The sequence below is a fragment of the Bombina bombina genome, chromosome 1 (assembly GCF_027579735.1).
Source record: "Bombina bombina isolate aBomBom1 chromosome 1, aBomBom1.pri, whole genome shotgun sequence".
Lineage (NCBI taxonomy): Eukaryota > Metazoa > Chordata > Amphibia > Anura > Bombinatoridae > Bombina > Bombina bombina.
The window spans coordinates 12,686,423-12,711,786 of record NC_069499.1 but is presented as its reverse complement, the minus strand read 5'-3'; the positions used below and the strand labels follow the sequence as shown (position 1 = coordinate 12,711,786).

Here is a 25,364-nt window from a genome sequence, read left to right as displayed (position 1 = left end):
GACGGCCACTTTACATATTCTGGAGGAGCTTAAAACCTTCTGTGATACACTGGGGATTAGTACCCCGGAAAGCAATATAATAAAGGGCCGAGAGAATGGGAGAGAGAATTCCTCACAAAATAAATCTGCTCTTTATGGGACAGTAACTCAACAATGGACTAAAGTTCCTGGAGGAAAAAAACAACTAGAGAAGGCAGTTTCCCAAGAGAACATTAACTGTTTACTAATACCCGAATAACCTTTTCTGTGTAAAAGTAAAATAGAATCCCCCTAGGGTATATACAAGGATAAGCACAGGGTTTTAGGTTTTATTAAAGAATCCTATGATTTTATAATGATATTTTTTACATAGCACAAATGTTGTTAAAGAGGGGGGGGATTCCCCCCCCCCCCCCTATTTATTTATTTAATTTTTATATTTTTTTTCTTTTTTTTTCTTTTTTTTTTTTTTTTTTTTTTCTCAACCACAATGGTTGACAAAACGGGGGGTCTCCCCCCCCCCCCTTTTTTTTTTTTTTTTTTTTCTCAAAACAAAGGCTTTTTCACCTTTTGTAATGGTCGTGTAATAAGGTTAAGAAGTCACATAATATTATAAAGGTATCTTTTCTCCATTTCACAATGGTTGACAATTTTTGGGGGGGCTGTCCCCCCCCTTCCCCCTTTTTTTTTTTTTTTTTTCCTTTCTTTTTTTTTTTTTTTTTTTGTTTTTCTCTTTTTGTCACGTGTTATTACAAAAGTTTTTCACCTCGCATAATGGGCGTGTAATATGGTTTTTTGTCACTAATTATTACAAATGTTTTTTTCACCTTTTATAATGGTCGTAAAATGGAGGCTCCCCCCCCCCCCTTTTTTTTTTTTTTTTTTTGTGTCTCTTGATATTACACTTGTTATTTTTAATGGTTTTTTTTTTTTTTTTACCTCGCATAATGGGCGAGTAATATGGCTAAGGAGTCACACAGTATTATGTAATAGGAATAATGATTATTAAAAGGTATAACTCACTAAGGGTATTTATAAGAGTATGCACAGGGCCTTTTTTTTTTTTTTATCATAAGGTTGTTAAGGAGGGGGGTTGTATACCCCCCCGGTAATTGGTTTAAGTATTTACAACTGCATAATTTTTTAGAACATCACCCAGAAAGAGCAAAACTAACTCGACAACTAACGAACTTTGAAAAAATCTGTCTCACAGAGGCCCCCATTAAAAGTACTATCTCACTTAGTTACAAATTACTTATGGCTACTGAGGAGAGTACAAAACATGGATATGCACTTAAATGGGAATTGGAAACAGGGATTCAATTAGAAGAAAAAGAATGGTTAAAAATTTATAAAAATACAGCTGGCTCATCTTCATCTTCTAATATACAAGAATTAAATTATAAAATCCTGGCCAGATGGTATTTGACCCCGGCTAGGTTACATAGTATCTACCCAAACGCCTCCAACCAATGCTGGAGGGGATGCGGGAGGGTGGGTAGTATGCGGCATATTTGGTGGGATTGCCCTCTGGTTAGAAATATTTGGGAAGAAATGTCGAGGTGTATCCAAAGGATAAGTGGGATAAACGAGTTCCAATTAGATATCTATACAGCTTTACTAAACAAACCTATTAAAGGTATTTGCAAAATAAGAGCTAAATTAATAACTTATATATTAAATGGAACAAAATCTATAATAGCCAGAAATTGGAAAAAAACCTATGTTCCTGAGAAAAAAATAGTCACTGATAGAATCAATGAACTTTTGATACTTGAAGAATATGAATATCTAAAAACTAATAGGGAACATATATTTCAGATGATTAGGTTTTACTGGGAGGAATATATGAATAGACCAGACGTAGGGTAGAGGAAGGGGGCCTGGAGGGGGGGGAGTTAAGTGTTTTTCCCTTTTTTTTTTTTTTTTTTTTTTTGGGACACACTGAGGTATAAATGTAAGTGGAACAAACTAGCTTTATACCATGTTTAAGAATATATACGACGTTTGTTCAAGTTTATGTGTAAATTTTGTAGGTCATTGTAATGTTGTAATGGTTTGTTGTGTATAATAAAAATAATAAAAAAATAAAAAAAAAAAACAAAAATAAAAAAACCTCACAATGTTCTGAAGTAGGGGTAAGGGATTTGTTATCCGAGGGAGAAATTTCTGATTCAGGAAAGAGGCTTCCTCAGACAGATTCTGACATCACAGCCTTTAAATTTAAGCTTGAACACCTCCACTTATTGCTCAGGGAGGTATTAGTGACTCTAGATGATTGTGACCCCATAGTGGTTCCAGAGAAATTGTGTAAAATGGACAAATACTTAGAGGTTCATGTTTACACTGATGTTTTTCCAGTCCCGAAGAGGATTGTGAATATTGTTACTAAGGAGTGGGATAAACCAGGTATTCCGTTCGCTCCCTCTCCTGTTTTTAAGAAAATGTTTCCCATATCTGGCACCATGCGGGACTCGTGGCAGATGGTTCCTAAGGTGGAGGGAGCTATTTTTACTCTATCTAAGCGTACAACTATACCTATCGAAGATAGTTGTGCTTTCAAAGATCCTATGGATAAAAAATTAGAGGGTCTCCTGAAGAAATTTTTTGTTCATCAAGGTTTTCTTCTCCAACCTATTGCGTGCATTGTTCCTGTAACTACTGCAGCTGCTTTCTGGTTCGAGGCTCTAGAAGAGGCTCTTCAGATGGAGACTCCATTAGAGGATATTATGGTTAGAATTAAGGCTCTTAAGTTGGCTAATTCTTTCATTACAGATGCCGCTTTCCAACTGGCTAAGTTAGCGGCAAAGAATTCAGGTTTTGCCATTTTAGCACGCAGGGCGTTATGGTTTAAGTCCTGGTCTGCTGATGTATCATCAAAATCTAAACTTTTGAACATTCCTTTCAAAGGAAAGACCCTATTCGGGCCTGAACTGAATGAGATTATTTCGGACATCACTGGAGGGAAAGGCCATGCTCTCCCTCAGGATAAAACAAATAAGTTGAGGACCAAACAAAATAATTTTCGTTCCTTTCGGAATTTCAAGGGTGGTCCCGCTTCAGCTTCCCCTGCTGCAAAGCAAGAGGGGAATTTTGCCCAATCCAAGTCAGTCTGGGGACCTAACCAGGCTTGGAACAAGGGCAAACTGGCCAAGAAGCCTGCAGCTGCCTCTAAGACAGCATGAAGGGGTAGCCCCCAATCCGGGACCGTATCTAGTAGGGGGCAGACTCTCTCTCTTCGCTCAGGCTTGGGCAAGAGATGTCCACGATTCCTGGGCTTTAGAAATTGTGTCCCAGGGATATCTTCTGGATTTTAAAGACTCTCCCCCAAGGGGGAGGTTTCACACTTCTCAATTGTCTGCAAACCAGTCAAAGAGAGAGGCGTTCTTATGCTGTGTAGAAGACCTACATACCATGGGAGTGATCCTCCCAGTTCCAAAAGCGGAACAAGGGCTAGGGTTTTACTCAAACCTGTTTGTGGTTCCCAAAAAAGAGGGAACTTTCAGACCAATCTTGGATCTCAAAATTCTAAACAAGTTCCTCAGAGTACCATCATTCAAGATGGAGACTATTCGGACTATTCTACCTCTGATCCAGGAGGGTCAATATATGACTACCGTGGATTTAAAGGATGCGTATCTACACATCCCTATTCACAGAGATCATCATCAATTCCTCAGATTCGCCTTTCTGGACAGGCATTACCAGTTTGTGGCCCTTCCCTTCGGGTTGGCCACGGCTCCCAGAATTTTCACAAAGGTGCTAGGGTCCCTTTTGGCGGTTCTTAGACTGCGGGGCATAGCAGTGGCGCCTTATCTAGACAACATCTTAATTCAGGCGTCGACTTTCCAGCTAGCCAAGTCTCACACGGACATCGTGTTGGCTTTTCTGAGATCTCATGGGTGGAAGGTGAACATAAAAAAGAGTTCTCTCTTCCCTCACACAAGAGTTTCCTTCCTAGGGACTCTGATAGACTCGGTAGAAATGAAAATATTTCTGACGGAGGTCAGAAAATCAAAACTCAACCAATTACTGAGCTCTTCATTCCATTCCTCGACCATCAGTGGCTCAGTGTATGGAGGTAATCGGTCTCATGGTAGCGGCAATGGACATAGTTCCTTTTGCCCGTCTACACCTCAGACCACTGCAACTATGCATGCTCAAACAGTGGAATGGAGATTATGCAGATTTATCTCCTCAACTGCATCTGGACCAGGAGACCATAGACTCACTTCTCTGGTGGTTGTCTCAGGACCACCTGTCTCAGGGATTGTGTTTCCGCAGGCCAGAGTGGCTCATTGTAACGACAGATGCCAGCCTGCTAGGCTGGGGTGCAGTCTGGAACTCCCTGAAAGCACAGGGCTTATGGTCTCGGGAAGAAACTCTCCTCCCGATAAACATTCTAGAACTGAGAGCGGTATTCAATGCGCTTCAGGCGTGGCCTCAGCTAGCTGTGGCCAAATTCATCAGATTTCAGTCGGACAACATCACGACTGTAGCTTATATCAATCATCAAGGAGGAACACAGAGTTCTCTAGCGATGATGGAGGTAACCAAAATAATCCGATGGGCGGAGGATCACTCTTGCCATCTCTCAGCAATCCATATAACAGGGGTAGAGAACTGGGAGGCGGATTTCCTAAGTCGTCAGACTTTTCATCCGGGGGAGTGGGAGCTCCATCCGGAGGTATTTGCCCAGCTGACTCGGCTATGGGGCACACCAGAATTGGATCTGATGGCGTCCCGTCAGAATGCCAAACTTCCTTGTTACGGGTCCAGGTCCCGGGATCCCCAGGCGGTACTGATAGATGCTCTAGCAGTACCCTGGTCCTTCAATCTGGCCTATGTATTTCCACCGTTTCCTCTCCTCCCACGTCTGGTTGCCAGAATCAAGCAGGAGAGAGCTTCGGTACTTCTGATAGCACGTGCGTGGCCACGCAGGACTTGGTATGCAGACCTAGTGGACATGTCATCGGTTCCACCGTGGACTCTGCCATTGAGGCAGGACCTTCTAATCCAAGGTCCATTCACGCATCCAAATCTAATTTCTCTGCGTCTGACTGCTTGGAGATTGAACGCCTGATTCTATCAAAGCGTGGTTTCTCTGAGTCGGTCATTGATACCCTGATTCAAGCTGGAAAGCCTGTCACCAGGAAGATCTATCATAAGATTTGGCGCAAATATTTTTATTGGTGTGAATTCAAGGGTTACTCATGGAGTAAGATTAGGATTCCTAGAGTATTGTCCTTTCTTCTGTTATGTGTGATCAGTCCACGGGTCATCATTACTTCTGGGATATTATCTGCTCCCCTACAGGAAGTGCAAGAGGATTCACCCAGCAGAGTTGCTATATAGCTCCTCCCCTCTACGTCACCCCCAGTCATTCTCTTGCACCCAAAGACTAGATAGGAGGTGTGAGAGGACTATGGTGATTATACTTAGTTTTTATAACTTCAATCAAAAGTTTGTTATTTTACAATAGCACCGGAGCGTGTTATTACTTCTCTGGCAGAGTTTGAAGAAGAATCTACCAGAGTTTTTCTTATGATTTTAACCGGAGTAGTTAAGATCATATTGCTGTTTCTCGGCCATCTGAGGGAGGTAAAAGCTTCAGATCAGGGGACAGCGGGCAGTTGAATCTGCATTGAGGTATGTAGCAGTTTTTATTTTCTGAATGGAATTGATGAGAAAATCCTGCCATACCGTTATAATGACATGTATGTATACTCTACACTTCAGTATTCTGGGGATGGTATTTCACCGGAATTACTCTGTAAAAGTACATTAAACCTTTTAATAGGTATTTTTCATGTTAAACGTTTTTGCTGGAATGTAGAATCGTTTGCATTTCTGAGGTACTGAGTGAATAAATATTTGGGCATTATTTTTCCACTTGGCAGTTTGCTTGTTTTGATTATGACAGTTTCGTTTCTCTCTCACTGCTGTGTGTGAGGGGGAGGGGTCGTTTTTGGCGCTCTTTGCTACGCATCAAAAATTTCCAGTCAGTTACTCTTGTATTTTCTGCATGATCCGGTTCATCTCTAACAGAACTCAGGGGTCTTCAAACTTCTTTGAAGGGAGGTAGATTCTCTCAGCAGAGCTGTGAGACTTATGTAGTGACTGTGTTTTAAAATTGCTCTGTGATTTTTATGTTTAAAATTTAATTAGTGTTACTTTACTAATGGGAACAAACCTTTGCTAACAAGTTGTGTTGTTTTTAAAGAGTGATGCTATAACTGTTTTTCAGTTCATTATTTCAACTGTCATTTAATCGTTTAGTGCTTCTTTGAGGCACAGTACGTTTTTGTTAAATAAGATTGTAACCAAGTTGCATGTTTATTGCTAGTGTGTTAAACATGTCTGATTCAGAGGAAGATACCTGTGTCATTTGTTCCAATGCCAAGGTGGAGCCCAATAGAAATTTATGTACTAACTGTATTGATGCTACTTTAAATAAAAGCCAATCTGTACAAATTGAACAAATTTCACCAAACAGCGAGGGGAGAGTTATGCCGTCTAACTCGCCTCACGTGTCGGTACCTGCGTCTCCCGCCCGGGAGGTGCGTGATATTATGGCGCCTAGTACATCTGGGCAGCCATTACAGATAACATTACAAGATATGGCTACTGTTATGACTGAAGTTTTGGCTAAGTTACCAGAACTAAGAGGCAAGCGTGATCACTCTGGGGTGAGAACAGAGTGCGCTGATAATTCTAGGGCCATGTCTGATACTGCGTCACAGCTTGCAGAGCATGAGGACGGAGAGCTTCATTCTGTAGGTGACGGTTCTGATCCAAGCAGATTGGATTCAGATATTTCAAATTTTAAATTTAAATTGGAAAACCTCCGTGTATTACTAGGGGAGGTCTTAGCGGCTCTTAACGATTGTAACACTGTTGCAATACCAGAGAAAATGTGTAGGTTGGATAAATACTTTGCGGTACCGGCGAGTACTGACGTTTTTCCTATACCTAAGAGATTAACTGAAATTGTTACTAAGGAGTGGGATAGACCCGGTGTGCCGTTCTCACCCCCTCCAATATTTAGAAAGATGTTTCCAATAGACGCCACCACACGGGACTTATGGCAAACGGTCCCTAAGGTGGAGGGAGCAGTTTCTACTTTAGCTAAGCGCACCACTATCCCGGTGGAGGATAGCTGTGCTTTTTCAGATCCTATGGATAAAAAATTAGAGGGTTACCTTAAGAAAATGTTTGTTCAACAAGGTTTTATATTGCAACCCCTTGCATGCATCGCGCCGATTACGGCTGCGGCAGCATTTTGGATTGAGTCTCTGGAAGAGAACCTTAGTTCAGCTACTCTGGACGACATTACGGACAGGCTTAGAGTCCTTAAACTAGCTAATTCATTCATTTCGGAGGCCGTAGTACATTTAACCAAACTTACGGCTAAGAATTCAGGATTCGCCATTCAGGCACGTAGGGCGCTGTGGCTAAAATCCTGGTCGGCTGATGTAACTTCTAAGTCCAAATTACTTAATATACCTTTCAAGGGGCAAACTTTATTTGGGCCCGGTTTGAAAGACATTATCGCTGACATTACAGGAGGTAAGGGCCACGCTCTACCTCAAGACAAAGCCAAAGCTAAGGCTAGACAGTCTAATTTTCGTCCCTTTCGGAATTTCAAAGCAGGTGCAGCATCAACTTCCACTGCACCAAAACAGGAAGGAGCTGTTGCTCGTTACAGACAAGGCTGGAAACCTAACCAGTCCTGGAATAAGGGCAAGCAGGCCAGAAAACCTGCTGCTGCCCCTAAGACAGCATGAACCGAGGGCCCCCGATCCGGAACCGGATCTAGTGGGGGGCAGACTCTCTCTCTTCGCCCAGGCTTGGGCAAGAGATGTCCAGGATCCCTGGGCGCTAGAGATCATATCTCAGGGATACCTTCTAGACTTCAATTTATCTCCCCCAAGAGGGAGATTTCATCTGTCAAGGTTGTCAACAAACCAAATAAAGAAAGACGCGTTTCTACGCTGTGTACAAGATCTATTATTAATGGGAGTGATCCATCCGGTTCCGCGGTCGGAACAAGGACAAGGGTTTTACTCAAACCTGTTTGTGGTTCCCAAAAAAGAGGGAACTTTCAGGCCAATCTTGGATTTAAAGATCCTAAACAAATTCCTAAGAGTTCCATCGTTCAAAATGGAAACTATTCGGACAATCTTACCCATGATCCAAAAGGGTCAGTACATGACCACAGTGGATTTAAAGGATGCTTACCTTCACATACCGATTCACAAAGATCATTACCGGTATCTAAGGTTTGCCTTCTTAGACAGGCATTACCAGTTTGTAGCCCTTCCATTCGGATTGGCTACGGCTCCAAGAATCTTCACAAAGGTTCTGGGTGCCCTTCTAGCGGTTCTGAGACCGCGAGGAATTTCGGTAGCTCCGTACCTAGACGACATTTTGATACAAGCTTCAAGCTTTCAAACTGCCAAGTCTCATACAGAGTTAGTTCTGGCATTTCTAAGGTCGCATGGATGGAAAGTGAACGAAAAGAAGAGTTCTCTCTTGCCTCTCACAAGAGTTCCATTCTTGGGGACTCTTATAGATTCTGTAGAAATGAAGATTTATCTGACAGAAGACAGATTAACAAAGCTTCTAAATACATGCCGTGTCCTTCATTCCATTCAACTCCCGTCAGTAGCTCAATGCATGGAGGTGATCGGCTTAATGGTAGCAGCAATGGACATAGTACCCTTTGCACGCCTACATCTCAGACCGCTGCAATTGTGCATGCTGAGTCAGTGGAATGGGGATTACTCAGATTTGTCCCCCACTCTGAATCTGGATCAAGAGACCAGAAACTCTCTTCTATGGTGGCTTTCTCGGCCACATCTGTCCAGGGGGATGCCGTTCAGCAGGCCGGACTGGACAATTGTAACAACAGACGCCAGCCTTCTAGGTTGGGGCGCTGTCTGGAATTCTCTGAAGGCTCAGGGACAATGGAGTCAGGAGGAAAGTCTCCTGCCAATAAACATTCTGGAATTGAGAGCAGTTCTCAATGCCCTTCTAGCTTGGCCCCAGTTAAAGACTCGGGGGTTCATCAGGTTTCAGTCGGACAACATCACGACTGTAGCTTACATCAACCATCAGGGAGGGACAAGAAGCTCCCTAGCAATGATGGAAGTATCAAAGATAATTCGCTGGGCAGAGTCTCACTCTTGCCACCTGTCAGCAATCCACATCCCGGGAGTGGAGAACTGGGAGGCGGATTTCTTGAGTCGCCAGACTCTTCATCCGGGGGAGTGGGAACTTCATCCGGAGGTCTTTGCCCAAATACTTCGACGTTGGGGCAAACCAGAGATAGATCTCATGGCGTCTCGCCAGAACGCCAAACTTCCTCGCTACGGATCCAGATCCAGGGATCCGGGAGCGTTTCTGATAGATGCTTTGACAGCACCTTGGAACTTCAGGATGGCTTATGTGTTTCCACCCTTCCCGCTGCTTCCTCGATTGATTGCCAAAATCAAACAGGAGAGAGCATCAGTGATTCTAATAGCGCCTGCATGGCCGCGCAGGACTTGGTATGCAGATCTAGTGGACATGTCATCCTGTCCGCCTTGGTCTCTACCTCTAAGACAGGACCTTCTGATTCAGGGTCCATTCAAACATCAAAGTCTAACTTCTCTGAAGCTGACTGCTTGGAAATTGAACGCTTGATTTTATCAAAACGTGGTTTTTCTGAGTCGGTTATTGATACCCTGATACAGGCTAGGAAGCCTGTTACCAGAAAGATTTACCATAAAATATGGCGTAAATACCTATACTGGTGTGAATCCAAAGATTACTCCTGGAGTAAGGTTAGGATTCCTAGGATATTGTCTTTTCTACAAGAAGGTTTAGAAAAGGGTTTATCGGCTAGCTCATTAAAGGGACAGATCTCAGCTCTGTCCATCTTGTTACACAGGCGTCTGTCAGAAAATTCAGACATCCAGGCCTTTTGTCAGGCTTTAGCTAGGATCAAGCCTGTGTTTAAAACTGTTGCTCCGCCATGGAGTTTAAACTTAGTTCTTAACGTTTTACAGGGTGTTCCGTTTGAACCCCTTCATTCCATTGATATAAAATTGTTATCTTGGAAAGTTCTATTTTTAATGGCTATTTCCTCGGCTCGAAGAGTCTCTGAGTTATCAGCCCTACATTGTGATTCTCCTTATCTGATCTTTCACTCAGACAAGGTAGTTCTGCGTACTAAACCTGGGTTCTTACCTAAGGTTGTCTCTAACAGGAATATCAATCAAGAGATTGTTGTTCCATCCTTGTGTCCAAATCCTTCTTCAAAGAAGGAACGTCTTCTACACAATCTGGATGTAGTTCGTGCCCTCAAGTTCTACTTGCAGGCAACTAAAGATTTTCGCCAAACTTCTTCCCTGTTTGTCGTTTATTCTGGACAGAGGAGAGGTCAAAAAGCTTCTGCTTCCTCTCTCTCTTTTTGGCTTCGTAGCATAATACGTTTAGCCTATGAGACTGCTGGACAGCAGCCTCCTGAAAGAATTACAGCTCATTCCACTAGAGCTGTGGCTTCCACTTGGGCCTTTAAGAATGAGGCCTCTGTTGAACAGATTTGCAAGGCTGCAACTTGGTCTTCGCTTCATACTTTTTCCAAATTTTACAAATTTGACACTTTTGCTTCTTCGGAGGCTATTTTTGGGAGAAAGGTTCTTCAGGCAGTGGTTCCTTCTGTATAATGAGCCTGCCTATCCCTCCCGTCATCCGTGTACTTTTGCTTTGGTATTGGTATCCCAGAAGTAATGATGACCCGTGGACTGATCACACATAACAGAAGAAAACATAATTTATGCTTACCTGATAAATTCCTTTCTTCTGTTGTGTGATCAGTCCACGGCCCGCCCTGTTTTTTTAAGGCAGGTACATATTTTTTAAATTATAATTCAGTCACCACTACACCCTTGGCTTCTCCTTTCTCGTTGGTCTTTGGTCGAATGACTGGAGGTGACGTAGAGGGGAGGAGCTATATAGCAACTCTGCTGGGTGAATCCTCTTGCACTTCCTGTAGGGGAGCAGATAATATCCCAGAAGTAATGATGACCCGTGGACTGATCACACAACAGAAGAAAGGAATTTATCAGGTAAGCATAAATTATGTTTTCTCCAAGAAGGTTTGGAGAAGGGATTATCAGCTAGTTCCTTAAAAGGACAGATTTCAAGCGTTTAGTCAGGCTTTAGTCAGAATCAAGCCTGTATTCAAAGCTGTTGCTCCACCATGGAGCTTAAACTTAGTTCTTAAAGTTCTTCAAGGGATTCCGTTTGAACCTATGCATTCCATAGATATTAAGCTTCTATTTTGGAAAGTTCTGTTTTTAGTAGCTATCTCTTCGGCTCGAAGAGTTTCTGAGTTATCTGCTTTACAGTGTGACTCACCTTATCTTGTTTTCCATGCAGATAAGGTGGTTTTACGTACCAAACCTGGGTTTCTTCCTAAGGTTGTGTCTAATAAGAATATCAATCAAGAGATTGTTGTTCCTTCACTGTGTCCTAATCCTTCATCAAAGAAGGAACGTCTGTTGCACAATCTTGATGTGGTTTGTGCTTTAAAATTCTACTTGCAAGCAACCAAAGATTTCCGTCAAACATCTTCATTGTTTGTTGTTTATTCCGGTAAATGGAGAGGTCAAAAGGCTACGGCTACCTCTCTTTCCTTTTGGCTGAAAAGCATCATCTGTTTGGCTTATGAGACTGCTGGACAGCAGCCTCCTGAAAGAATTACTGCTCATTCTACTAGAGCAGTGGCTTCCACATGGGCTTTTAAAAATGAGGCTTCTGTTGAACCGATTTGTAAGGCGGCGACTTGGTGTTTGCTTCATACTTTTTCCAAATTTTACAAATTCGATACTTTTGCTTCTTCGGAGGCTATTTTTGGGAGAAAGGTTCTACAAACAGTGGTGCCTTCCGTTTAAGGTACCTGTCTTGTCCCTCCCTTCATCCGTGTCCTAAAGCTTTGGTATTGGTATCCCACAAGTATGGATGAATCCGTGGACTCGATACATCTTACAAGAGAAAACAGAATTTATGCTTACCTGATAAATTTCTTTCTCTTGTGATGTATCGAGTCCACGGCCCGCCCTGTCTGTTTAAGACAGGTAGTATATTTTTATTTGAAAAACTTCAGTCACCTCTGCACCCTATAGTTTCTCCTTTTTCTTCCTAGCCTTCGGTCGAATGACTGGGGGGGGCGGAGCTAAGGGAGGAGCTATATAGACAGCTCTGCTGTGGGTGCTCTCTTTGCCACTTCCTGTAGGGAAGGAGAATGTCCCACAATTATGGATGAATCCGTGGACTCGATACATCACAAGAGAAAGAAATTTATCAGGTAAGCATAAATTTTGTTTTTTTTCTTTTTCATGTGATTTGAGATGGACATAGGAGCTGTGCAATCTGTTACTTGCTCTATGTGTTTGAATACTAGTGTTGAACCACCAATTCCTTTTTGTCCCTCACATGTTGAGAGGGCTTTGAGTTATAGGGAAAAGATGTTTCATGATCAAACCTTTTCTAAGGCGGGTGCTTCCCAGGAGTCTCAGGATGAGACTCAGAGTATGCCGCAGCTTTCTCCCCAAATGTCCCAAGAATTAACGCCCGCTCAAGCAGTGCCCTGTACTTTAACCCCTGCTCCAATTTTATCTGGGGTTTCCTTAAAGGACATAGCAGCAATTATGTCTTCTATGATTTCTGATGCATTATCTGCCTTTCCCATGTTACAAGGCAAGAGTAAACGAAGGGATACCAATGCCGGACAGAGAGCATGCTGAGCTAAGGCATTGTGTCTGAGCTCTGTAGCAACCCAAGGGTTGCAGGTTCGATACCTGGCAAGGGCCAATCGGCCTTTCATCCTTCTGAGGTTGATAAAATGAACAGCGCCTTGAGACCCTTACGGGTGATTAGCCGCACTTTATGCAATGGTAGCATTTTCAGAGGTACCCTCCCAGAGAACTGAGGGTATGGAGATGTTGTCAGAAGGTGAGATTTCTGATTCTGAGAGCTCTATACCTTTAACTGATTCCGAGGTGATATCTTTCAGATTTAAATTAGAACACCTCTGTCTGTTACTCAGGGAGGTTCTGGCAACTATAGATGATTGCGTCTCTTAAGTAGTTGTTGCTCCTGAGAAGTTGTGTAAATTGGACAGATATTTTAAAATCCCTTCCTTCTCAGATGTCTTTCCAGTTCCTAAAAGAACTTCGGAGATTATTTCTTAGGAATGGGAAAAAACAGGCATTCCTTTTTCTCCGTCTCCTGTGTTTAAGAAGATGTTTCCGGTAGCTGAGGCTATTAAGGAAACCTGGCAGACGGTTCCTATGGTGGAAGGTGCTATTTCCACTCTGGCTAAGCGTACAACTATTCCTATAGAGGATAGTTGTGCTTTCAAAGATTCTATGATTAAGAAAATTTTTGTTCATCAGGGTGTGCTTTTGCAGCCGACTGCATGCATTGCTCTTGTTACTAGTGCTGCAGCTTATTGGTTTGATGCTCTATCTGATTATTTCAGATTGAAACTCTTTTGGAGGAGAGATCCAAGATAGGATCAAGGCTCTAAAATTAGCTAATGCCGTTATCACGGATGCTTCTCTGCAAATTGCTATATTAGCTGCGAAGAGTTCAGGGTTCAGGGTTTTCTATTCTAGCCTGCAGAGCTTTATGGTTAAAACCCTGGTCTGTGGACTTTTCCTCTAAGTCCAAGCTTTTGGCAATTCCTTATAAAGGAAAGACCTTGTTTGGACCGGGTTTGAAAGAGATTATATCTGACATTTCTGGAGGTTAAGAGAGAGTGTCTCAGGGATACAATTCCTTCTTTCCAGATTATCTGCAAACCAGACAAAGAAAGATGCATTCTTGCACTGTGTAAGAGACCTTGCTTCCTTGAGAGTAATTATTCCAGTTCCTGCCCAGGAACACGGGCAGGGTTTTTATTCAAATCTGTTTATGGTTCCCAAGAAAGGGGGAACTTTCAAACAGATATTAGATCTCACGAGTATAAACAAGTCTCTCAGGGTCCCATAATTCAAGATGGAGACTATTCGTACTATTCTGCCATTGATCCAGGAGGGTCAATTCATGACGACAGTGGATTTAAAGGACGATTTAAAGGACGCGTATCTTCCTTTCTCTTGTAAGGTGTATCCAGTCCACGGATTCATCCATTACTTGTGGGATCTTCTCCTTCCCAACAGGAAGCTGCAAGAGGATCACCCACAGCAGAGCTGTCTATATAGCTCCTCCCCTAACTGCCACTACAAGTCATTCTCTTGCAGCTCTCGACAAGGGAAGTAGCTAGAGAGATGTGGTGAATTAGTGTAGTTTATCTTCAATCAAAAGTTTGTTATTTTTAAACGGTGCCGGCGTTGTACTGTTTTTTTACCTCAGGCAGAAATTAGAAGAAGAATTTGCCTGAGGTTTTTGATGATCTTAGCAGGTTGTAACTAAGGTCCACTGCTGTTCTCACACATAACTGAAGAGTATGGGGAAACTTCAGCTGGAGAAATGTCTGCAGAATTAACTGCCCTGAGGTATGTTCAGTATATTATATCTAGAGGATGATAAGAACTAGAAAATGCTGACAGTGTCTGATATAGTTAAGGTAAGCCTGATTGCAGTGATTTAATAAACGATTTAATATACTTTCTATTATGGCTTAGTATGTAAAACGTTTGAGTGCATGGTGGGAGGGGCCTATTTTCGCGCTCTAATTGCGCAGTTGTTTTTACATTCTGAGACATCCAGCTTCCCTGAAGGAGTCCCCTGTCATATTGGATCTCTGTAAAGGGTTTTTGTGCCTACAAAAGTCGTTTTATGGGAAGGTAGGAGCCACAGTAGAGCTGTGGCAGTTTGCTTGTGACTGTTATAACGGTTTTTAACGTTTTTTTGCTTCGTTTTTGAACCTGAGGGGTTAATCATCCATTTGCAAGTGGGTGCAATGCTATTTTAGTCTATTATATACACTGTAAAAATTTCATAGAGTTAACTGCTTTTTTCACTGTTTTGCAGTTTTTGTGTTTGTTTTTTTCCCTTAAAGGCACAGTACCGTTTTTTATATTCTGCTTTTTCAAATTAATTAAAGTGTTTTCAAAGCTTGCTGGTCTCATTACTAGTCTGTTAAACATGTCTGACATAGAGGAAACTCCTTGTTCATTATGTTTAGAAGCCATTGTGGAACCGCCTCTTAGAATGTGTACCAAATGCACTGATCTTACTATAAGTTATAAAGATCATATTCTGGCTTTAAAAGATTTATCACCAGAGGAAATTGACAAGGGGGAAGTTATGCCGACTAACTCTCCCCACGTGTCAGAGCCTTTAACTCCCGCTCAAGGGGCGCCAAGTACATCTAGTGCGCCCATTGCGTATACTTTACAAGACATGGCGGCAGTTATGAATCATACTCTTACAGATGTATTGTCCAAATTGCCAGGGTTACAAGGAAAGCGAGACAGCTCTGGGGCTAGAACAAATACAGAGCTCTCTGACGCTTTAGTAGCTATGTCTGATATACCCTCACAATGTGCAGAAGCCGAAGAAGGAGAGCTTCTATCTGTGGGTGATTTTTCTGACTCAGGGAAGACACTTCAACCTGATTCTGATATGTCTACATTTAAATTTAAGCTTGAACACCTCCGCATGTTGCTCAGGGAGGTTTTAGCCACTCTGGATGACTGTGACGCCATTGTAGTCCCAGAGAAATTGTGTAAATTGGATAAATACTACGCAGTGCCTGTTTACACTGATGTTTTTCCAATACCTAAGAGGTTTTCAGAAATTATTACTAAGGAATGGGATAGACCAGGTGTACCGTTCTCTCCCCCTCCTGTTTTTAAAAAGATGTTTCCCATAGATGCCGCTACACGGGACTTGTGGCAAACGGTCCCTAAGGTGGAGGGAGCAGTCTCTACCCTAGCGAAGCGTACAACTATCCCTGTCGAGGACAGTTGTGCTTTTCTAGATCCAATGGACAAAAAATTAGAGGGTTACCTTAAGAAAAAAACATTGTGTTCAAGACCTCCTAGTTATGGGAGTGATCCACCCTGTTCCAAAGGAGGAACAGGGGCAAGGCTTCTATTCAAATCTGTTTGTGGTTCCCAAGAAAGAGGGAACCTTCAGACCAATCTTAGATCTCAAGATCCTAAACAAATTTCTCAGGGTCCCATCCTTCAAGATGGAGACTATTAGAACCATCCTACCTATGATCCAGGAGGGTCAATATATGACTACCGTGGACTTAAAGGATGCTTATCTGCACATTCTGATACACAGAGATCATCATCGGTTTCTCAGGTTCGCCTTCCTAGACAGGCATTACCAGTTTGTGGCTCTTCCCTTTGGGTTAGCTATGGCACCAAGAATCTTTACGAAGGTTCTGGGGTCACTCCTAGCGGTCCTAAGGCCGCGGGGTGTAGCAGTAGCCCTTTACCTAGACGACATTCTAATACAGGCGTCGAATTTTCAAATCGCCAGGTCCCATACAGACATTGTTCTGGCATTCCTGAGGTCGCATGGGTGGAAAGTGAACGAAGAAAAGAGTTCTCTATCCCCTCTCACAAGAGTTTCCTTCCTAGGAACTCTGATAGATTCTGTAGAAATGAAGATTTACCTGACAGAGGCCAGGTTGTCAAAACTTCTAAATTCCTGCCGTGTTCTTTATTCTACTTCTCGCCCTTCAGTGGCTCAGTGTATGGAAGTTATCGGCTTAATGGTAGCGGCAATGGACATAGTGCCGTTTGCCCGCCTACATCTCAGACCACTGCAACTCTGCATGCTCAGTCAGTGAAATGGGGATTACATAGATTTGTCCCCTCTACTAAATCTGGATCAAGAGACCAGGGATTCTCTTCTCTGGTGGCTATCTCGGGTCCATCTGTCCAAGGGTATGACCTTCCGCAGGCCAGATTGGACAATAGTAACGACAGATGCCAGCCTTCTAGGCTGGGGGGCAGTCTGGAACTCCCTGAAAGCTCAGGGCTTGTGGAGTCAGGAGGAGACACTCCTTCTGATAAACATTCTGGAACTAAGAGCGATATTCAATGCTATTCAGGCTTGGCCTCAGCTAGCTGCGGTCAGGTTCATCAGATTTCAGTCGGACAATATCACGACTGTAGCCTACATCAACCATCAAGGGGGAACAAGGAGTTCCCTAGCAATGTTGGAGGTTTCAAAAATAATTCAATGGGCAGAGGTTCACTCTTGCCATCTGTCAGGCGAACTAGAACACTAAAGAAATAAGTGTTACATATATTGTGAGCCTCAGCTGCTGAGATACTTATAGTATATGGTTTGTAGCTAGAATGTGTGGGATGAGCAAATGAATCACCTGAGAGGTGATTTGCAAACCCCATTAACAAATAGCAGTTGTTGTAATTGGAATAATGGTAAATAGAACTCTATTCCTGCATCAAGTATCACAGTGTGAAATATGTGCAGCAGGGAACTATTCTGCAAACCAATAGGAAAAACTTAATATGCAAAAGAAAAAATAGGCAAAAATATATTAAGGCAGTAAATGTATTCTTAACCGGCATTAGTAGTAACAATCTTTCTTAAGGCAAAAATAAGAGAATATGGTATGTCACTAGATTTATATATACACAGGTCGTAGGTGGTGTAGCGATAATTATGACAAGAGAAAAGCTATCGAGTACTTGAGAGTTCTCTTCGGTACTCAGGAAGGCAAGAGGACTGACCTGTGTGAAAAAATCCGGAGCGGTAGAAGCAGTGAGGAGCTGGTGAGTTCCGTGAAGCTGGCGTGTGACGTCACCGCGGAGGAATCCCAGTACTGCTGGCTGTAGAAGGAGATCCGGAAAGGAACGTAGTAAAGGTTCTACGTATAGCGGTAATAGCGAAGCCTGAGTGTGGTAAGCAGGCGAGTGAGAACAATAACTTTAGAACTTGTCAAAAGTTGAATTACACAAAGTTCAAGGTGGTTTTAAAGTAATAACAACTGTGAGTTGTTCAGTAGCTAGATCAGGAGAAAATCCAATACCAAGCAATGAAGTAAAGGATACTGGGAAATTTATAGGCTGGATGGAAAAGATAATTGAAATTTAAAGAAACAGTATAACGACACAGAAAAATAGGTTGTCAGCTAGGAGGATCCTGACACCATCTATCAGCTATCCATATCCCAGGAGTAGAGAACTGGGAGGCGGATTTTCTAAGTCGACAGACTTTTCATCCGGGGGAGTGGGAACTCCATCAGGAGGTGTTTGCACAGTTTATTCAACTTTGGGGCAAACCAGAACTGGATCTCATGGCGTCTCGTCAGAACGCCAAGCTTCCTTGTTACGGATCCAGGTCCAGGGATCCCAAGGCAGCGCTGATAGATGCTCTAGCAGCGCCTTGGTCTTTCAACCTGGCTTATGTGTTTCCACCGTTTCCTCTGCTCCCTCGTCTGATTGCCAAGATCAAGCAGGAGAGAGCTTCGGTGATTTTGATAGCTCCTGCGTGGCCACGCAGGACTTGGTATGCAGATCTGGTGGACATGTCATCCCCTCCACCATGGACTCTACCGCTGAGGCAGGACCTTCTACTTCAGGGTCCTTTCAACCATCCAAATCTAATTTCTCTGCGTCTGACTGCTTGGATATTGAACGCTTGATTTTATCAAAACGTGGTTTCTCCGAGTCGGTCATTGATACCTTAATTCAGGCTCGAAAGCCTGTCACCAGGAAAATCTATCATAAGATATGGTGTAAATATCTTCATTGGTGTGAATCCAAGGGTTACTCATGGAGTAAAGTCAGGATTCCCAGGATATTATCTTTTCTCCAAGAAGGATTGGAGAAGGGATTGTCAGCTAGTTCCTTAAAGGGACAGATTTCTGCTCTGTCTATTCTTTTGCACAAGTGTCTGGCGGATGTTCCAGACGTTCAGGCGTTTTGTCAGGCTTTAGTTAGAATCAAGCCTGTGTTTAAACCTGTTGCTCCGCCTTGGAGTTTAAATTTAGTTCTTAAAGTTCTTCAAGGGGTTCCGTTTGAACCTCTGCATTCCATAGATATCAAGCTTTTATCTTGGAAAGTTCTGTTTCTGGTAGCTATCTCTTTGGCTCGAAGAGTTTCAGAGTTATCTGCCGTGCAGTGTGATTCCCGTTATCTGATCTTCCATGCAGATAAGGTAGTTTTGCGTACCAAACCTGGGTTTCTTCCTAAGGTGGTATCTAATAAGAATATCAATCAGGAGATTGTTGTTCCGTCACTGTGTCCTAATCCTTCTTCAAAGAAAGAACGTCTTTTACACAATCTTGACGTGGTTCGTGCTTTAAAGTTTTATTTACAAGCTACTAAAGATTTTCGTCAAACATCTGCATTGTTTGTTGTCTACTCTGGAGAGAGGAAAGGCCAAAAGGCTTCGGCAACTTCTCTTTCTTTTTGGTTAAGAAGTATAATCCGCTTAGCTTATGAGACTGCTGGCCAGCAGCCTCCTGAGAGAATTACAGCTCATTCCACTAGAGCGGTGGCTTCCACATGGGCTTTTAAAAATGAGGCTTCTGTTGAACAGATTTTTATAGCGGCGACTTGGTCTTCGCTTCATACTTTTTATAAATTCTACAAATTTGATGCTTTTGCTTCTTCGGAGGCTATTTTTGGGAGAAAGGTCTTACAGGCAGTGGTGCCTTCCGTTTAAGCGCCTGCCTTGTCCCTCCCTTCATCCGTGTCCTATAGCTTTGGTATTGGTATCCCACAAGTAATGGATGAATCCGTGGACTGGATACACCTTACAAGAGAAAACAAAATTTATGCTTACCTGATAAATGTATTTCTCTTGTGGTGTATCCAGTCCACGGCCCGCCCTGTCATTTTAAGGCAGGTGTTTTTTATTTTTAAACTACAGTCACCACTGCACCCTATAGTTTCTCCTTTCTCTTGCTTGTCTTCGGGCGAATGACTGGTAGTGGCAGTTAGGGAAGGAGCTATATAGACAGCTCTGCTGTGGGTGTTCCTCTTGCAGCTTCCTGTTGGGAAGGAGAATATCCCACAAGTAATGGATGAACACCACAAGAGAAATAAATTTATCAGGTAAGCATAAATTTAGTTTTTTCTATCCACAGAGATCATCTCAACTTTCTGAGATTTACCTTTCTGGACAAGCATTTTCAGTTTGTGGCTATTCCATTCTGTTTAGACATGGCTCCCAGATTTTTCTTAAAGGTTCTGGGGTCTCTGCTAGCGGTTTTAAGTCCACGGGGCGTTGCAGTTGTGCCCTATATGGACGACATTCTAATACAGGCGCCGTCTTGCCTTCTAGCAAGAGCTCATACAGACATAGTGCTAGCTTTCCTGAGGTCCCACGGGTGGAAGTTAAAACTGGAAAAGAGTTCCCTAGTTCCAAGGACTAGGGTAACTTTCTTAGGAACTCTAATAGTTTCTGTATTAATGAAGATTTTTCTGACAGAAGTCAGTATATCAAAGATTATAGAGATCTGTCAAGTTCTTCGGTCTACGCCTCGACCATCAGTAACTCAGTGTTTGGAGGTAATCGGACTGATGGTGGCAGCAATGGACATCATTCCGTTTGCTCGGGTCCATCTCAGACCTTTGCAATTAAACATGTTCAGGCATTGGAAAGGCTGGACAGATAGCTCAGCATGCTAAGGCGCTGTGACTGAGCTCTATAGCAACCCAAGGGTTACAGGTTCGATCCCCGACGAGGTCCACTCTGCCTTTCATCCTTCCGAGGTCAATACAATGAGCAGTGGCTTGAGACCCTAACCGGTGATTAGCCAATGCTTTACCCAATACGTATGTCATCTGAGTATTTGAAGGAGATTATGCAGACTTGTCTCCTCCAATAATCCTGGATCAGGAGACAAGGGACTCTCTTCAGTGGTGGATGTCTCGAGATCAGCTCTCCCAGGGAACTTGCTTTCTCAGAACGTCCAGGGTGATTGTGACAACAGACGCCAGCCTTCGGGGCTGGGGTGCGGTCTGGGGTACCAGGAAGGTTCATGGAGTATGGACTTAAGCGGAGTCTGTTTTCTCCATCAACATCCTGGAACTGAGGGTGATCTTCAATTATCTTCTGGCCTGGCCACAGTTGGCCTCGGCTCAGTTCATCAGATTTCAGTCGGACAACATAACAACAGTGGCTTACATCAATCATCAGGGAGGAACAAGGAGTTCCTTAGCGATGACAGAGGTAGCCAAGATAATTCGGTGGGCAGAAACCCACTCTGGTTCTCTGTCAGCTATCCACATCCCAGGAGTGGATAATTGGGAGGCAGATTTCCTGAGCAGACAGACTTTTTCATCCGGGCGAGTGGGAACTTCATCCGGAAGTAATCTCCAGTCTGGTTCTCTGATGGGGGCAGCCGGAATTGGATCTCATGGCTTCTCGCCAGAATGCCAAACTTCCTTCACCCACATCTAGTTTCTCTGAAGCTAACTGCTTGGAGATCGAACGCTTAATTTTGTCTAAACAAGGTTTTTCTGATGCGGTTATTGAGACTTTAATTCAGGCTCGCAAACCGGTTACTTGAAAGTTTTACCGTAAGATTTGGCGTAAATATTTTCATTGGTGTGAATCCAAGGGCTACTCATGGAGTAAGGTTAGGATTTCTAGAATTTTGTCTTTTCTCCAGGAGGGTTTGGAGAAGGGTTTATAGGCCTGCTCTTTAAAGGGTCAGATTTCGGCTTTGTCTGTTCTGTTACATAAACGTTTGGCATATGTTCCAGATGTTCAATCCTTTTGTCAGGCTCTGGTTAGGATCAGGTCTATGCTTAAGCCTATTGCTCTTCCATGGAGTCTTAATTTAGTTCTTAATGTTTTTGCAAGGGGCTCCATTTGAGCCTATGCATTCCTTAGATATTAAATTACTATCTTGGAAAGTTTTATTTCTTGTTAATATTTCTTCTGCGTAGAGTGTCTGAACTCTCGGCTTTGCTATGCTCTTCTCCTTATCTTATATTCCATGCAGATAGGTAGTTTTGCGTACCAACTTAGGTTTTCTTCCTAAGGTTACTTCTGATCGTAACATTAATCAGGAAATTGTTGTACATTCTTTATGTCCTAATCCTTCTTCTCAGAAGGAACGTCTCTTGCACAATCTAAAAGTGGTTTGTGCTTTCAAGTTCTATTTACAGGCGACCAAGGACTTCTGTCAGTCTTCTTCGTTGTTTGTTGTTTTTTCAAGACAACGTAACGGTCAGAAAGCTACGGCTACTTCGCTTTCTTTTTGGCTGAGGAGTATCATCCGCTTTGCATATGAAACTGCTGGAAAGCAGCCTCCTGAGAGGGTTGCGGCTCATTCCACTAGGGCTGTGGCTTCCTCATGGGCTTTTAAAAACGAAGCTTCTGTGGAACAGATTTTTTTTTAAAGTTCTACAAATTTGACACTTTTGCCTCGGCTGAGGCAGCTTTTGGGAGAAAGGTTCTTCAAGCAGTGGTGCCTTCCGTTTAGGTCCCTGTCTTGTCCCTCCGTGTACTCTAGCTTTGGTATTGTATCCCACAAGTAAGGATGAAATCCGTGGATCCACCGTGTCTTTAAAAAGAAAAGAAAATTTATGCTTACCTGATAAATTTGTTTCTTTTTAGACACGAGTCCACGGCCCGCCCTGTTCTATGAGACAGATTATTAATTTTTGTAAACTTCAGACACCTCTGCACCTTGGCTTTTCCTTTCTCTTCCTAACTTCGGTCGAATGACTGGAGTGGGAGGGAGGGGAGGAGCTATATATACAGCTCTGCTGTGGTGCTCTTTGCCTCCTCCTGGTCAGGAGGCGTAATCCCACAAGTAAGGATGAAATCCGTGGACTCATCGTGTCTAAAAAGAAACAAATTTATCAGGTAAGCATAAATTTTCTTTTTAGTCAACAAAATTAACACTGCATATCTTGTTCTCTCGCTCTCTTGTAACCGCATATCTTGTTCTCTTGCTCTCTTGTAACCGCATATCTTGTTCTCTCGCTCTCTTGTAACCGCATATCTTGTTCTCTCGCTCTCTTGTAACCGCATATCTTGTTCTCTCGCTCTCTTGTAACCACATATCTAGTTCTCTCGCTCTCTTGTAACCGCATATCTAGTTCTCTCGCTCTCTTGTAACCGCATATCTTGTTCTCTCACTCTCTTGTAACCGCATATCTTGTTCTCTCGCTCTCTTGTAACCGCATATCTTGTTCTCTCGCTCTCTTGTAACCGCATATCATCTTGTTCTCTCGCTCTTTTGTAACCGCATATCATTTTGTTCTCTCGCTCTCTTGCAGCAACTTTCTGTGAAGGAGTTTTATCTTCGAATAATTCCATGGCGTCTCTTCACATTTAGAGTTTGTCCTGGTACCAAGGTCAGTCTGTATTTTCTCATTGATTTTCCTAATTCCTCCTCAGCCCTGTGCTGTAAGTGCTCCCCCTGCTGGCAGCTCTATAATACTGGTATTGAGTGCTCCCCCTGCTGTCAGCTCTAAGGATAGACGCACCCAGTGATGGTGCTGTGAGTGCTCCCCCTGCTGTCAGCTCTAGGGATAGACGTAACCAGTGATTGTGCTGTGAGTGCTCCCCCTGCTGTCAGCTCTAGGGATAGACGTAACCAGTGATGGTGCTGTGAGTGCTCCCCCTGCTGTCAGCTCTAGGGATAGACGTAACCAGTGATGGTGCTGTGAGTGCTCCCCCTGCTGTCGGCTCTAGGGATAGACGTAACCAGAGATGGTGCTGTGAGTGCTCCCCCTGCTGTCGGCTCTAGGGATAGACGTAACCAGTGATGGTACTGAGTGCTCCCCCTGCTGTCAGCTCTAGGGATAGACGTAACCAGAGATGGTGCTGTGATGAGTGCTCCCCCTGCCGTTGGCTCTAGGGATAGACGTAACCAGTGATGGTGCTGTGAGTGCTCCCCCTGCTGTCAGCTCTAGGGATAGACGTAACCAGTGATGGTGCTGTGAGTGCTCCCCCTGCTGTCAGCTCTAGGGATAGACGTAACCAGTGATGGTGCTGTGAGTGCTCCCCCTGCTGTCAGCTCTAGGGATAGATGTAACCAGTGATGGTGCTGTGAGTGCTCCCCCTGCTGTCAGCTCTAGGAATACACGTAACCAGTGATGGTGCTGTGAGTGCTCCCCCTGCTGTCAGCTCTAGGGATAGACGTAACCAGTGATGGTGCTGAGTGCCCCCCTGCTGTCAGCTCTATAATACTGGTATTGAGTGCTCCCCCTGCTGTCAGCTCTAGGGATAGACGTAACCAGTGATGGTGCTGTGAGTGCTCCCCCTGCTGTCAGCTCTAGGGATAGACGTAACCAGTGATGGTGCTGTGAGTGCTCCCCCTGCTGTCGGCTCTAGGGATAGACGTAACTAGTGATGGTGCTGTGAGTGCCCCCCTGCTGTCAGCTCTAGGAATAGACGTAACCAGAGATGGTGCTGTGAGTGCTCCCCCTGCTGTCGGCTCTAGGGATAGACGTAACCAGTGATGGTACTGAGTGCTCCCCCTGCTGTCAGCTCTAGGGATAGACGTAACCAGAGATGGTGCTGTGAGTGCTCCCCCTGCCGTCGGCTCTAGGGATAGACGTAACCAGTGATGGTGCTGTGAGTGCTCCCCCTGCCGTCAGCTCTAGGGATAGACGTAACCAGTGATGGTGCTGTGAGTGCTCCCCCTGCCGTCAGCTCTAGGGATAGACGTAACCAGTGATGGTACTGAGTGCTCCCCCTGCTGTCAGCTCTAGGGATAGCCGTAACCAGTGATGGTACTGAGTGCTCCCCCTGCTGTCAGCTCTAGGGATAGACGTAACCAGTGATGGTGCTGTGAGTGCTCCCCCTGCTGTCAGCTCTAGGGATAGACGTAACCAGTGATGGTGCTGTGAGTGCTCCCCCTGCTGTCAGCTCTAGGGATAGACGTAACCAGTGATGGTGCTGTGAGTGCTCCCCCTGCTGTCAGCTCTAGGGATAGACGTAACCAGTGATGGTACTGAGTGCTCCCCCTGCTGTCAGCTCTAGGGATAGACGTAACCAGAGATGGTGCTGTGAGTGCTCCCCCTGCTGTCAGCTCTAGGGATAGACATAACCAGAGATGGTGCTGTGAGTGCTCCCCCTGCTGTCAGCTCTAGGGATAGACGTAACCAGAGATGGTGCTGTGAGTGCTCCCCCTGCCGTCGGCTCTAGGGATAGACGTAACCAGTAATGGTGCTGTGAGTGCTCCCCCTGCTGTCAGCTCTAGGGATAGACGTAACCAGTGATTGTGCTGTGAGTGCTCCCCCTGCTGTCAGCTCTAGGGATAGACGTAACCAGTGATGGTGCTGTGAGTGCTCCCCCTGCTGTCAGCTCTAGGGATAGACGTAACCAGTGATGGTACTGTGAGTGCTCCCCCTGCTGTCGGCTCTAGGGATAGACGTAACCAGTGATGGTACTGTGAGTGCTCCCCCTGCTGTCAGCTCTAGGGATAG

The 25,364-nt window shown here is 44.0% G+C and overlaps 1 protein-coding gene across 1 annotated transcript in view; it reads left to right on the top strand.

Annotated features, from left to right (window-relative positions):
- The window catches only part of AREL1 (apoptosis resistant E3 ubiquitin protein ligase 1), a 293,517-nt gene that overhangs the window by 63,963 nt on the left and 204,190 nt on the right, over positions 1-25,364 (top strand). The window contains exon 8 of the mRNA XM_053697183.1: positions 23,208-23,285. Within this exon, the coding sequence (XP_053553158.1) occupies positions 23,208-23,285 (78 nt within the window). The remainder of the gene's footprint in view (positions 1-23,207; positions 23,286-25,364) is intronic.